The following is a 14,798-nucleotide window of genomic DNA, read 5'->3' on the forward strand; positions in this document are numbered from 1 at the left end:
GAGCGAGAGCAACGAGAGAGAAAGAGAGGGAGTGTGTGTGAGAGAGAAGAGAGAGAGAGAGAGAGAGAGAGAGAGAGAGAGAGAGAGAAAGGGGGTCGGCAGGCAAAACAAGCCCCATGCATAAGGAGGGAGCCAGAGGCACAGAGACAGAGAGGGAGAGTGTGTGAGTGTGCATGTATGTGTGAAAATACTGCGCATGTGTGACTGTGAAGCACACTGACTGGAGCAGACGGAGAAGGAGAAAGAGGAGGAATGAACAGCAGCTGAGACAAGAGGAGAGATAACAGCAGAGGAGAGGGAAAGACGGAGAAGAGAAGGTTTACCTGAAGACCAGAAGACGAGACAGTAGACGCACAGAAAGGAAGAGAAGGCGGTGTACATTCAGAAAAACAGCACAGATGCTCAGGTCACTGCATAGAATCAGCTGAATTATTTGAGAGGCTTAGGAAGAGGAATGGAGAAAGAGAGGCCAGCGGGAGATGCTCAGCCACAGCTCAGAGGAGAAGGAGCATCGTTGGGAGAGTGAAGGACAAAAGGTACCAGAGAGGAGAGGAGAAGAGGAATGAGGGATGCGGAGCTCGACGAAAGCAGCTGGAGACACGACGCATCCACCTTGTAACGGCTTCCTCCATCTTACATCTCCTCCATGTTTTCCTCCCCGCACTGCTGCCAGGTTGCTTGTCCTGCTGGAATCAAATGGACAGGAGAGAGCATCCTCCCTCTGGTGAGAACATCCCTTGAACAAAGAGACTGAGCGGCTCAGTTTATCTTCACAGAAGCAGCATCAACAACAACGTCGACGGCATCAACTGGAACAGGAGTGAGGAGGTGAGAAAGGACTGGAACAAGAGAAGTGCGTAGGCAGACAGGTGAGGGTGAGAGAAAGGCTTTGCATCTCTTTCATAGAGATGATACATGTAAATCCTCATATTTTTTACCTATATGTTCTGTAGGTTCTGATCTGTGAGGTGTGGCTCCTGTATGCGGGTTTCGTGCTAATGTTCTTTTCTTTCTAGCTCTCTCTGTGCCAGAATGAAATGCACCGAGGTGGTCTTTGCCTTTTTGCTTTGTTACGTTAGGCTGGGATTTACATGGTTGTTGCATCATGGCCGTTCATTTTGCAGACGCACACACACACACACACACACACACACGGATGCATGAATGAAGACACACATGTGTGCACACACCTGCACGCCTGCTTATTTGCATTGACCACAAACAATGATTAGAATCCATGAATAGACCATGATGATGTGTGAGTTTGGGTGTAGATGGTCTCTTCAGGGTGTCATGTCTCCAGCGGTTATGACATTTCACAGACCTCTGCACAGACAGACAGAGGGGGCAGGAGGAGGAGGAAGAGGGGTGGGGGGTGATAGGGACAGGGCAGGAACGGCCTGTTCTGTAGCTGTCAGCAGCACTGAGGCATCTCCATATTGGCCATACATTGTCGCTGCAGTGAGAGTGCTGGGTACACCATGCTGCGATTGCATAACTGCTGCTCCGAATGCACACCCCTCCCACCTGCTAAAGCCGCTCCATCACACACGGTCCAAATATTTTGGCCACCTCGTCTCTATCTCACAGTCTCCCCTGAGTACACAACAACAATGCTGAGACAGCCTCCTTAAAAGAACCATCAACTGACTTAATCAATAAAGCCATTGTTATTGAAGAGCTGGACATTTTGCTGAACATTCACCTTCATGAATCTTCTATGAGGTCTGTCTCAGGCAGAAAGACAATGGTTATTGCTTTTATTTTTCTGCCAGTGTGCAGCCCTGCCATGTTGCTGTGGGAGCCACACAGACGAGAACAAAGAGCACTTGGCTGTAATGAATTGCGAGGCAAAATGGCCGATGTCTGCCGTGAATGACAGCGGGCTGAATTATTAAAACAACACCTCCCCACACACTCAGTAAGCACTTTCTGCCCATGCAAAAAACAAAAACATCAAACCGCCATCACATAGTGGCTTGTGGAATAACCGCATGTGATCACAGCTTGATGGCTTGATTGTATATATATAAGAATTAAAAACAAACATCTGGATCTGAATCATGGGGGGAAAAATATTTAAATCTTGGCATTTAAATGATGTTACTGTGTGTTATGTGTGCGTGAAATGCATTCCTTTATTGAGAAAATGATGTAACAAAGGCCCAAAAGCATTTTAAAGTTTTTTAATGTCTTTTACAAAAAAATATAAAACACCAGGAACATAACAAACAAGCTGTGTCATCTGCATTTATACAGTACCACACATACTAAAATATGACACAGAAGCAAATCATCCTGTATATATACATATATATGTATTGTATCATTCACAACATTTCACTGAATCACTGCCACGATTTTTCAGAGAGAAGCTGCAGCCAGCAAACATACATTAAATCTGGGGATTTATCTTCAGATCACGCTAAGGTCATAACACGTTACGTAATGACAATAACAACATAATATCGCACATAGGTTCGAGGAGAGATGTGGTGATCCTTTTTTACCAGCTGGGGCATGATTGTGGATACACATCTCAACATAGCTGGCATACCTCACATACTGCTGGTATGTGGTGTAGGGACATAAAGACTCTGATCTGTCCAGTCCAGCAGACTGCTCACATAAAAAACAGACATACAGACAGATAGATAGATAAATCATTCAGAACATGGTCAATGCAATCAGCAAAGGTGTGTGTGTGTGTGTGTGTGTGTGTGTGTGTGTGTGTGTGTGTGTGTGTATGTGTGATGAAGGAAACATGGTGGGAGTGTGAGATGATAGGAATGTTCTTTCGTGTGGAGCTGTGTGTGTTTCTTTTTGAGTTATTTTAATCAGTCCAAGATAAATCTAGCATGACTTAGTATACACTTTTTTTTAAAAAATGCTTTTAGTGGCTCAATTCTGTTTGTTATCTGTATGTTTGTGTGTCCACTGAGATGTAAAGGGTGGTGCCGAGTACATGATGGGGAGTTGTCTAAGGGTGAGAATGTTCTAGGATGTGTGTGTGTGTGTGACTTTATTCTGTGTGTGCAGCTCTGTGTGTGTTTAATGGTATGAGGAATTTGCTGCTGAGACAGTGGTCAGCTCTCTTCTTCCTCTTGCTTGTGATGACGAGGTCAAATGCCTGCCATGATTTCATTAGTGTAATAATTCCTCTGCAGGGAGAGGATCCAGAGTTATGTGTAAACACACACACACACACACACACACACACACACACACACACACACACACACACACACACACACACACACACACACACACACACAAACACACACGCTCAATGTCAAGACTGTGGGAGAGCTGCAGCACTGTGTTAATATGGTGGCTGGGCTGGAGATGAGCCCCTTACATAACCGGAGAGGGCTCCGTTGATTACGAATAGGCTGCGCCAAAGCTGGCCCATCAGCAGCCAGCCTGCATCAGTTATCAGCCCTTTTCATAACACTGTCACCAAATTAGAGGGTAATTTTAGCTGTTACATCTCCCCCAAGGCTCCTTGTGCAGCATGGTTGATCTATCAACTCGACCCCTGCCACTACCGGGCAGACATGTTTCCACAAGCTGTTTATATCCACAGAATGTGTCTAGACCTAAAGTACGGCCTACTGAGAAGTGGAGCTGATTATTATTAAAAATACATCAAATACATCTTTGCCATTTCTTGTCATTTATTGGCTCATATATACACCAGTACAGATGTAAATAAGAGACAGATGTGCAATAAACTTATATCAGCAGATGTATAGGCCTGGCTCTATTTCAAACCATCATTGAGTTTAGTTTGAATTCAATTCATAGTTCAGGCCTCAAGTCACACTTTTGTACTTATGTATGTACAGAGTTGGGAAACATCAATATACATACATATTTAAAACAGTATAATATACTGTTATGTCAACATTTAAAGTAGATTGATGATAACATTATTTCTGAGTTTAGGTTTTAATACCAAAATGTCAGATTTTGGATACTATACTTTAAAATGTTTTTCTACATTTTATCTAACAAAAGAAGTCAAAAATTTCAAATGTTCAAAATAATTTTAACCCAAGCAGAGCTTTCGGTCTAAAAGTGTAAAAAAAAAAAATATTTAAACCAGTAAATAGCTGATGATTTAACAAAATATAAGTTTTACATCCACCCATAATTATGACAATTTGATGATATTATGTTTTCTTATTCATAATGTCCAAATTAATTACTAGAAATGTGTACATTAAACTAAAAAAAGGAGCTGCTAAATCTTTTGTTTCTGTGGAACAGTAAAACACACTTGAATATCAATTTGATTATTTGTATGTGATTTTGCCATATTAATCTCAAACAATTATTCTTATTAATATGGTGAGCCATTCCATTCAGCATTTTTATGATAGATATCGTGTGTGATTTTGGTTATCATAATATATTCATGATGATTCTTTATCAGAAATATCTAAATATCTTCTAAAAGCACCAAGCATTGCCCCACAATCTATCACTGTCAAGGTGTTTGGATAAAACTTACATGGAATATAATATGGAAAAGAAAGATTTACTTTTGTTGCTAACGCCCAGTTTCATCAAAAGTGATGAATGCATAGGCTACTGTGTTTGCAAGAAGATTTGTGAAAGAAAGAGCGGCTATTTCGGGGAAAGTGTTGCGACACTGCAGTGCTGGAGGGACACATTTGGTGAGATTGTCAGTGATTCTGGCTAACAGCTCTGTGTGTTTGAGTGTGAGATGCACAAATATGTCTACAGCTTTATCTGAGAAAGTATGAAAGGGAGAAATAAACGTCTGTATGCTTGCCAAATATGGCTCGCTGCATCACGTGAAAGTAATGGGCTAAAGCACTTCCGCCTGCCAGGTACATCTCTCTCATTTGGTATGAATCTTCAGCAGAGGTTGGGGGCAGGAAACCACTGAGAGGCACATAGATAAACAAACCATAAATAGAATCCAGGACCAGCGCTGTGCTATCTCTCGTCTCTCTCTCCTCGAATGAATCATCACCGTTGACAGCCATGCAGAGAATGAGAGATGTGTCATCCTCCCTCCTCTGCAGTTTGGCAGCTATTGTTTTGGTCAAACTAAAAGTTTTTAACCATACACTTGTTCTTTTTCATAAACCCACACACAGTATGACACAAACCCTCAATGCAGATTGTAACCTTTTCCCACGCATATTAGAGTCTAACTGACGCAACTCACAAGAGGAACAAATGCTGAAAGGAAGCAGGAAGCATGACAAGTGCAGGACAGCAGCATGTGTCGCAATCACCTGCTCAGTATTTACTGTTTGTGTGCAGTTTAATTTAGTTTAACAATCAACTGATATTAACACACTTTTAAAGGGAGGCGTGAATGAATTTGAACTTGTGCTAAGACAAATAATAATGTTCCATTTTTGCTAGTGTTGGAAATGTGTAAATTCAATTATATGCCTATTATGTAGGTCATAATTAGAGCTGGTGTTGTGCTGGACTACAATTGAGATGTGTTTTAATTTTTTTCTTCTCCCTATTTACATACATGAGGGGGTCAGAGTAGAACCTCATTGCTAAAACATATAATTTAATTAACAAATCTATAACACCGTCAGAAATAAAGGAATATTACAGGCATCATAAGTGTAAACATTACATGGCAGAACAGTTGTACTAGACTATCTTCCATACACACTGGGTGTATATACAAGATCCTCTCTTGTATCTGAATTCAAAAGTGCCAGCGCTGAAATGATTCCCTGATCAGCCAATCATAATTAATTGATAAAAGCACAAAATTTATTTAAGTGTTCTGAATTACCCTCACCACAGAGTTCGAACATTCAGGTGTGCTGTGTTTTTAATTTTTATGCCTACATAGAGCACATATCAACATGATCTTCTGACTTTGTAGTACACTGTTTAGTCAAAAGAAAGGCGCACTCTCTGTGCTGTGCCCCAGAGCTGTGCCCCAGAGCATGTGGCAACATGCTCTGGGGCACAGCAACAATTATCTCACTCTAAAAAGAGACACACCTGGGCCAAGGTCAAGATGCAAAAGGAAATAGGACAAAAAAAAAAGCCAGAGTGAGCCACCCTGATCGTCATGTAGCTACAATATATATATATGAATGTGTGGAACATGAATTTTATGTTTAAATGTTCTCATTATAGAAACCTTCTAAAAATTAAAAGCATAATCAATTATCAATCAAGCTTATATATTTGTGAGACGCTGGCCCTGTCCTCCCCACCTGTATTCAATTTACTACCACTATTTACCATTTTAGATGTTATTAAAATTCACTAAATCTGAAAGACGATGTGCATAAACTCATGTATTTTATGAATCTGTTTACACAGGTAGGTGGTGCCAAAGGAGTCACGTTATGAGTCGGAGACACTGAAAAAGGGAGACAAGCACAGAAGCACAGACTGTTATCACATCTTCTGCTCAGTTGGGAGGACTATCTGAAAGTCAAAACTCTTCACTCCCACCTCTGAGGAATTCAGGAGCCTTGGAGCTTGAAGGAGTCATTCTAACAGAGCATTATAGGATAACGCCCCATCCTAAAAAAGACCTCCTCCCTCTTTCTTATCAACAGGTCACCAAGAGGGGTCACACAGGGTTACCTGACCGAACTCGACCAAGAGCAGAAAGACTTGAGGTTATTCTTTCTTTCTCACGCTCTCGAGTCGATGTGTAACACACCCGCAGCCAAAAACAGGAAGTTAAGCAGGTGTTTGAGAGAGAAACACACGTAAGGGCTAGTTTGTGAAGGCAAGAGTTTCCTTGGCAGGCCACAGGATATAGATTAAGACAATACCTCTTGGACCTTTCCAAGTGAACTGCCTGAACTCAATGCCCCATCCCACACACCCCCCACTCTGGGACTGAAGAAATCCCACAAACCTGTACTGTATGTATATATGTGAGCATCTGCGTGCATATGAGATTATTTATTGGTGTTACCACTGAGTGAGAACATATCTTTGTGCTAAAGTACTAACTGTTGTCCTTGTGTGTGAATATATGTTTCTGCAAATAGCCATCAGAGATAGCACAGAAACATCAGCATAACAACAACGAAAAAACTACCTTTAAGTAGTCAACACTGGTCAGATACTGTAAGCTGGACTGTTAAATCATCTGTACATATCAGAGGTGACAGAATAAGAGCTCCAGATTGTGGTGCTCTGGCTGAGCTCCTCCATCTATTTTCCCCTCATAAAGACTCAGGCTGACAGTAGCGCCCAGCAGAGGGGGATCTCTAAGGGAAACATGGAGGCAACCATCCGTCCCCATGTACCCTCCAATGGCTGACTTCAGAGAAAGAGCCCACGTTTTTTCCCCTTGCCCAGAACCAAGCAGGGGTGTCCAGTGCTGATTAGATACACAAACCCTCTTCTTTTCCACCTCCAAAAACGTGCGAATGTCCTGCCTCAGGCGCCAGCCCGTCACCATCCCAATGGACACCGTCAAGATCATCCAGTCGGAGAAGTTCCCCAGGGAGTGCCCTGTGCCAGTCACCCAGCCACGCTATGCCCCGCCCCCGAGGGTTGCGTGGGACGGCGGAGGTGAAGGCGAAATCATAGTCAACCAGGCCTGCAGTGACTTGACCCTGGACATGACAGGGTCTCCCCGGTCTCTTGTGTCCACTCCGGCCCCCGTGACGCGCAGGGAGCAGAGCTTCCTGGCGCAGCGCAAAACCAGTGCCAACGAAATCTGCTACCACCAGTTCCACTACAAGATGGAAGACGTCATAGTCAACCAGTACGTGCTGCGCTCCTCTTCCACCTCCTCCTCCACTTCTTCCTCTTCCTCCTCGGGGCCCGTCATGCCCTGCGAGCCCCTGGACTGCCCCACCTGCGGCCACACCTACAACTTCGCTGGCAAGCGTCCGCGCATCCTCTCCTGTCTGCACTCGGTGTGTGAGGAGTGCCTGCAGATCCTCTACGAGTCCTGCCCCAAGTACAAGTTCATCTCCTGCCCCACGTGCCGGCGCGAGACAGTGCTGTTCACTGACTATGGCCTGGCTGCTCTGGCCATCAATACCAGCATCCTGAGCCGCTTGCCCTCTGACCCCAACGGGCCCGTGCAGTGGGGCGGGGACGCCGACCGCAGCTGCTACCAGACTGTGCGCCAGTACTGCCAGTCAGCCTGCACCTGCCAGATCGCCAACCCCTTGTCCTCCTGTGGCATCATGTAGACAAGGGGAGACACTTCAGTCATGACTCGACGTTGCAAACTCACCTCCACCTCCACCACCACTCTTTTCGTCTATAAGCTCTACCCCTTCTGCCAGTCCCTTCTCTCTCTCACATACAGTAAATAAATCCCTCCACAGATGTTATCTCTATATATTTAATAGCACAGATGGATGCTATGTGGGACTAATGGATGCTGGTGGTGAAATAAATAGTAAATAAATGTATTTTATGTATGGACTGGAATCCTATTCACCCTCTCTCGTTTGGTTGGACGTGTTTGTCATTGACATCTCTTTACATGGGAATGCCAGGGGAGGTCTATCCCCCAACCTAGGTGAATAAAGATTAAATAAATGATAAAAGTAACTCTGTGTGGCCTGCACTTGTTATCTGTCAAGCTGCAGAATTATTTTTCTTATTTGGACTAGCACACGATAAAAACTGGATTCATTCATAGTTTGCCATGCATTACAATATAATGGTGTTTTCTAATGTTTTTTTTTTGCACAGATTAAGGAGGATGAAATGTACCAAATACTAAGAAGGCCATCCCATAATTAGCACCTTTTTGCAATTAAGGGGAAAATTCTGAAATTATTTTGATACATAAAAAAATGTTTGTTACATTTGATGTTACAAAGTCAAAGATGCTTTTCAGTGTGTTTTTTTTACTCCTTAATATATAACCCCTTAATTTCACTACAAATATCAAACTATTAGTTGCTTAATGGATTAGTCAAACTGAAATCATCAGCAATTTTGACAAGTTTAATGCTGGTGTAGGCAACTGATTTTCAGAAGCATTTGATGTTATATTTGTTGAATTCTCTTTACCCCACAGCAATACTATCAATAAATGAAATGCTCTCAGGAAAGAAAAAAAATCCGGTGTCTGTCGCAGGACTGTAACAAGCACGGCTAGTCATTTTATAACAGAAATAAATTATTGGTTGGCCTACCTGATTACCTGTGTGCACACTGCCTGTGCACTTACTGTGCAAGAAAATATTGGGGATTGGCTTTGGAGGGAGGCCTGAAGGGAGGGGGCAGGGTTTTGAGGTTGTTTTTGGACAATTTATAGAATAAATGATTATTAAGAGACCTGGGTGTACCCGATGTCAGCTGAGATTGGCTCCAGCCCCCCGCGATCCTGTACGCAGGATAAGCGGTTGGATTTATGGATGGATGGATGATTATTAAGATCAACATAGCCATTAGTTGCTGGGGTACAGATATATTTTCATATTTAACAGGAGAGCCAACACATTTCATAAGAAAAAAGAGATGATTATATTTATAGTATATTACTTGACATTTATAGTGTAATCAGTATTCTTTACCAAATGCTACAAGAATTTGATTTGACTTGAAATTTGAAATGTACGTTATGACTTTAATTCCTCACAGTTTTATAGAAAATTATATTATTTACCAGTATAAAAAATAAAGGCAAATATACAGCGGACAATAAATAAGCATGGAATATACACTCACCTAAAGGATTATTAGGAACACCATACTAATACTGTGTGTGACCCCCTTTCGCCTTCAGAACTGCCTTAATTCTACGTGGCATTGATTCAACAAGGTGCTGAAAGCATTCTTTAGAAATGTTGGCCCATATTGATAGGATAGCATCTTGCAGTTGATGGAGATTTGTGGGATGCACATCCAGGGCACGAAGCTCCCGTTCCACCACATCCCAAAGATGCTCTATTGGGTTGAGATCTGGTGACTGTGGGGGCCATTTTAGTACAGTGAACTCATTGTCGTGTTCAAGAAACCAATTTGAAATGATTCGAGCTTTGTGACATGGTGCATTATCCTGCTGGAAGTAGCCATCAGAGGATGGGTACATGGTGGCCATAAAGGGATGGACATGGTCAGAAACAATGCTCAGGTAGGCCGTGGCATTTAAACGATGCCAAATTGGCACTAAGGGGCCTAAAGTGTGCCAAGAAAATATCCCCCACACCATTACAACACCACCACCAGCCTGCACAGTGGTAACAAGTCATGATGGATCCATGTTCTCATTCTGTTTACGCCTAATTCTGACTCTACCATCTGAATGTCTCAACAGAAATCGAGAGTCATCAGACCAGGCAACATTTTTCCAGTCTTCAACTGTCCAATTTTGGTGAGCTCTTGCGAATTGTAGCCTCTTTTTCCTATTTGTAGTGGAGATGTACCCGGTGGGGTCTTCTGCTGATGTAGCCCATCCGCCTCCAGGTTGTGCGTGTTGTGGCTTCACAAATGCTTTGCTGCATACCTCGGTTGTAACGAGTGGTTATTTCAGTCAAAGTTGCTCTTCTATCAGCTTGAATCAGTCGGCCCATTCTCCTCTGACCTCTAGCATCAACAAGGCATTTTTGCCCACAGGACTGCCGCATACTGGATGTTTTTCCCTTTTCACACCATTCTTTGTAAACCCTAGAAATGGTTGTGCGTGAAAATCCCAGTAACTGAGCAGATTGTGAAATACTCAGACCGGCCCGTCTGGCACCAACAACCATGCCACGCTCAAAATTGCTTAAATCACCTTTCTTTCCCATTCTGACATTCAGTTTGGAGTTCAGGAGATTTTCTTGACCAGGACCACGCCCCTAAATGCATTGAAGCAACTGCCATGTGATTGGTTGATTAGATAATTGCATTAATGAGAAATTGAACAGGTGTTCCTAATAATCCTTTAGGTGAGTGTACATCACATGGGCTACATCAACATACATCAATAGGAAGTCAGTTTGAAAGCAGCGACAGGGCTCAGACTCAGAAAGGAAAGCTTTCTTCTCTTAACAAGTGAAACAAAAATGACCAAACATCATGACAAACACACTTTGGTCCTTTCACATGGGCAGTGTTTTCCTGCTGTTCTTCCTGAACAGCTGGCTCAACCGTCTCCTGGCAGATTTTTTCTCAGATGGCTGCATCTTTTGGCTGTATAGATAAAAAAATAAATCAAATAGAGCTGAGGTAAGCCATTGTACTGTAGAAAGCTGGAAGTGGCAAGTGTAAGCTAGGGTTCGTGAAAAGCAGGACAAAATGTTCAAGAGGAACTGAAGCACAGACTGAAAATGAACTCCCACCAAAGCCTCTGCATCTACTGTGCATTAGCTCTGGATCAGTGCGTCAGTGCGTCTGGCTGCCATGTTGGAGTAGCACACATATTTCCTCAGAGCATCATGAATCATATAAAATTAACAATACTGCCCCCTTAGAGGTTACAGTTAAAAATATGTCTCACCCATCTCTCACAGCAGGGTCCTCTCTTCTCAAAGACCCAATTTTTAACTTCCAGTTCTTCTTAATTTTATTCGTCTTCTGCTGAAAAGATACAATTAAACATTTGCAGACAAAAATAAGAGAAGATTTTAAGAGAATAGAATAGAAATAACACATTTCATATAAAGTCATTAGGCTATTACACAATACAAATGACATATAATTTATATTCTTTAGTTGGTATTTTGATTGTGGTTATTACATAAGTACAAATTATGTGTTGTATTTGAGTGTGTTCTATGTGCTTTACATGGCCTTCCTCTACCTTCTCCGGCAGGTCATCTGTACTCAAATGCTGCCCTCTGCAGTCTGCATTCAATGTTCCTGCACCAAACACACACACAATGATCTAGCTAAAGATGAGCATCTATTTACATATAGGACTATAGAAAACATATCAACACAAAAGGTGAAAGTAGAAAGAAACAGATACACCAGGACTCACTTAAATGCAGCGCTGCAATGGTTGAGTCTGAAGCTGATCTCGGCCGAAAATATCTGTCAGGATAATCTTTCTGCTGCTGTGTTTTGCTGGAACTGTGATCTGCACTTTCTGTATTTTTAAGCCTTTGACAAGAAGAGAGATCCTCCTCAGCAGCTTTAGAGTCATTCTGACAGGTGTAGAGAGCCTGAAAGAGAGCCAAGTGACAGGAAAGACAATGTTGTCAGGGGTTTAATTCATATGAACCCTCAGGCTGGATCATCAGCATCATGACAACTCGTGACAACTTTTTAATTGCGCTGCAAAGAGGCAAGACATGTATGCCTTCAGCTGGCTCACCTTCGCATCTTGAAGCTCCCGCAGGGTTTTTGTCTCCATCTGTAACGCTCGACTGTGCATCTGTTGTCTGGCAATTTCCTCTAACATTTGGCACACCTGCTCCAAGTAGCTGAGCCCGGGACTCAGCCCTTTCCCCTCCTCCTTACCAGGGTTCTGCACAGACCATTAAGCAACAAAAGTGTCATCTTGTAGGATACAATTCAAATTCAACGCATACAAGTTTTGTCAGCTTGAAGGTCCATGTTTTTCCTCACTGCTGCTGTGCAAACACACATAGGTGACATTATCCTGTGGCTGTTTTTAGCCAATCTAGCTGAGTGGCTCTATGTCGGTCAGTCAATCAACCACTTTGGAACAGCAGGTTGACATTTGTGATTTTAACTTAAATTTCTAAACTTCTGGATGGATTGCCATGTAATTTGGTTCAGACATCTCTGTCTCCCTCAGGACGAAGTGTAGTAAAAGTGGTGATCCTCTGAATTTTCTTATTGCGCCAGGGCAAAATTTCAACTTGACCGAATACCTGCAAAACCAGTTACCTTCCCATCAGCCTGAGCTGTACTTTGTGTGACCTCTGAACAATGAAATCCTTGACATGTTTAGTCAGAATATCCAGATTTGTTTGACTGACTGATTGCTTATCATTTTCTCTTTATTCATGTGGCACATATCACGTGAATTTTTGAACTGGATAATGAAAGTATAATTACATGTAATTGCAAAAAGTATATAATTAAGTAATTATGACTCCTTGAAATAAATAAACACGCACACACGCCCAGTGACTAAAACAGCATGTAAACACAACAGTTAATTAACATACAACTGGTATGATTAATCCAGTTGTCTCAACACCTGTGCCGTCAGCATGGACTGATTTTCACACTAACTCTTGGCAAACTCGAAGAGGAACATATCCAGTGGTTTGTTTTTTTTACAGTGTTGTTCAAAGTCAAAGTTCAAATGAAGACTAGTTACTTCCGCCATCTGGTTAGGAACGTGTCTGTCACATTTATCCAAAACCCCACAGACTGCTCAACTTCCCCCATGTCTCCATCCATTCCAGTCTTGCATGTAGGCATAAAGTCACCTGGGCAGACTGGTTTTATGATCCCTCACACCACAGAGTGACTTGTGACAGGTTGCGAAAGATGAAAGAGATAATGTATGAGTGATGACATGCCTGTCCTACTTTAAATTTGAGACAACTTGATGTGTTGCAACCCTTCAATTATGATAAAAGTAGAGGCTTTGTTCCACTTATGGAATTTTTTTCAGGCTTTCTTTTCACATTTACAATGCAGCGCTGTGCAAGACCGTACATGTTATTGTGAAACGTATGTAATCCTGACACTAGTCCAAAATAAGCATGAGTAGAAATCTGACACATTATGGAGATTTTGTGTCCCTTCTGCTTTTCCAAAAATTCAGAATTCTTGGAAATGTGTTTGGTTTGTGACATAAACAGTATCTCACCTCTAATCTTGTCTGAGTTGGCTTCTTGTTACAACTCATAGCCATCAGTTGTCCGCACATTTGGATCATAGACACTGATGGGTTGGCTGTCGTCCTTAGGGCATAAGTGTCTGACAGTTGACTTCGCATAATGTCAGATGTGTGTCGATTAGGTAGAGAAAATGCTCGAGGTCGTCGCCTGAGCACCTCGTCCACTGTAAGGGGCTTTGGGTTGTCCTTTAGATGTTTAGAGTCAGTCCTCTGTAGTGCCTGCTCCACTTTTTGGTGTAACGTGGTGGATCTCTCCTGAGCTCTGCTGTGACAGAGGCATGAGGAGGAAATGGAAGATGAGGAAGGCAAAGAAGATAAGAGGACAGGAGACTGTGATGTTGAGGCTGCAGTGAGTCTTTCAACTTCTCTTTCTGGTGTAAATGTGTCTGTTTCTGCGTTTTCTGTTAAGGCGCAGCAGGATATAGCAGGATGAGCAGGATATAGTGTCGTGTCAGAGCTGGCTGTCTCCACTCCAGAGTCCACAGATTCTGAGCGCAGGTTTGTTCCCATATCAGAGGAAGGTGTAGGTGAGTCTTCATCATATTTTTTGGGACAGTCTGAGTCCGAACACTGGCCTCCTTCACTTATCCAAGCCTCCATGAGGTTTCCAAAGCTCCTGTAAAGATTCATCTCCAAACGTTTCCCCTCACAACCCTGCTGCTGAAGTACAACAAGAAAATGAACAAGACACCAGTGTAGACAGCCCGAGCCACTAAGGTGAACTGCCAGTGTAGAACATCCCCTCTGTTCCGCCTCTGTTCCGTCACCACACCTCCCCCCATCGTCTTTCCTGCCACAGCACGGAGCTGCATGTTAATGCCCGCTCCCTCCTGTCATTAAGTCCTGATAACAAGACTGACTCACTCAGAGTTATTTGAAACATTCTATTTGTTTCACACCTGTAAGAAATCCAAGACATAACAAGAACAAGCCATGACACATAGATACTTGCTGGGATGCTCTGTGTATTTACAGACAATACATTTACGAGTACTGATTTAGCTGCCGCTTTTAACCAAAGCGACTTACAATTGCT

The 14,798-nt window shown here is 42.7% G+C and overlaps 2 protein-coding genes across 4 annotated transcripts; one reads left to right on the forward strand and one right to left on the reverse strand.

Moving 5' to 3' along the window:
* rnf208 (ring finger protein 208) lies at positions 1-8,556 on the forward strand. 2 transcript variants are annotated; one of them, XM_038734214.1, is made up of 2 exons: positions 1-869; positions 6,343-8,556. In XM_038734214.1, the coding sequence occupies exon 2, from the start codon at positions 7,413-7,415 to the stop codon at positions 8,187-8,189; it is 777 nt and encodes a 258-aa protein (XP_038590142.1). In that variant the 5' UTR covers positions 1-869; positions 6,343-7,412; the 3' UTR covers positions 8,190-8,556. The 2 variants fall into 2 exon arrangements, with proteins under 2 accessions (XP_038590142.1, XP_038590143.1); XM_038734215.1 differs by having other exon boundaries at positions 1-828.
* Positions 8,557-10,772: 2,216 nt separating this feature from the next.
* si:dkey-106l3.7 lies at positions 10,773-14,495 on the reverse strand. Of its 2 annotated transcripts, none has more exons than XM_038733072.1 (6): positions 13,733-14,495; positions 12,257-12,409; positions 11,921-12,104; positions 11,741-11,799; positions 11,438-11,514; positions 10,773-11,130 (listed from the first exon to the last, which is right to left on the reverse strand). In XM_038733072.1, the coding sequence occupies exons 1-6, from the start codon at positions 14,390-14,392 to the stop codon at positions 11,040-11,042; spliced, it is 1,224 nt and encodes a 407-aa protein (XP_038589000.1). In that variant the 5' UTR covers positions 14,393-14,495; the 3' UTR covers positions 10,773-11,039. The 2 variants fall into 2 exon arrangements, with proteins under 2 accessions (XP_038589000.1, XP_038588999.1); XM_038733071.1 differs by having other exon boundaries at positions 11,438-11,517.
* Between the last annotated feature and the right edge of the window lie 303 nt (positions 14,496-14,798).

The sequence above is a fragment of the Micropterus salmoides genome, unplaced genomic scaffold (genome assembly GCF_014851395.1).
Source record: "Micropterus salmoides isolate LMB-PRFRI ecotype aquatic unplaced genomic scaffold, ASM1485139v1 Ms_hic_scaffold_20, whole genome shotgun sequence".
Taxonomy (NCBI): domain Eukaryota; kingdom Metazoa; phylum Chordata; class Actinopteri; order Centrarchiformes; family Centrarchidae; genus Micropterus; species Micropterus salmoides.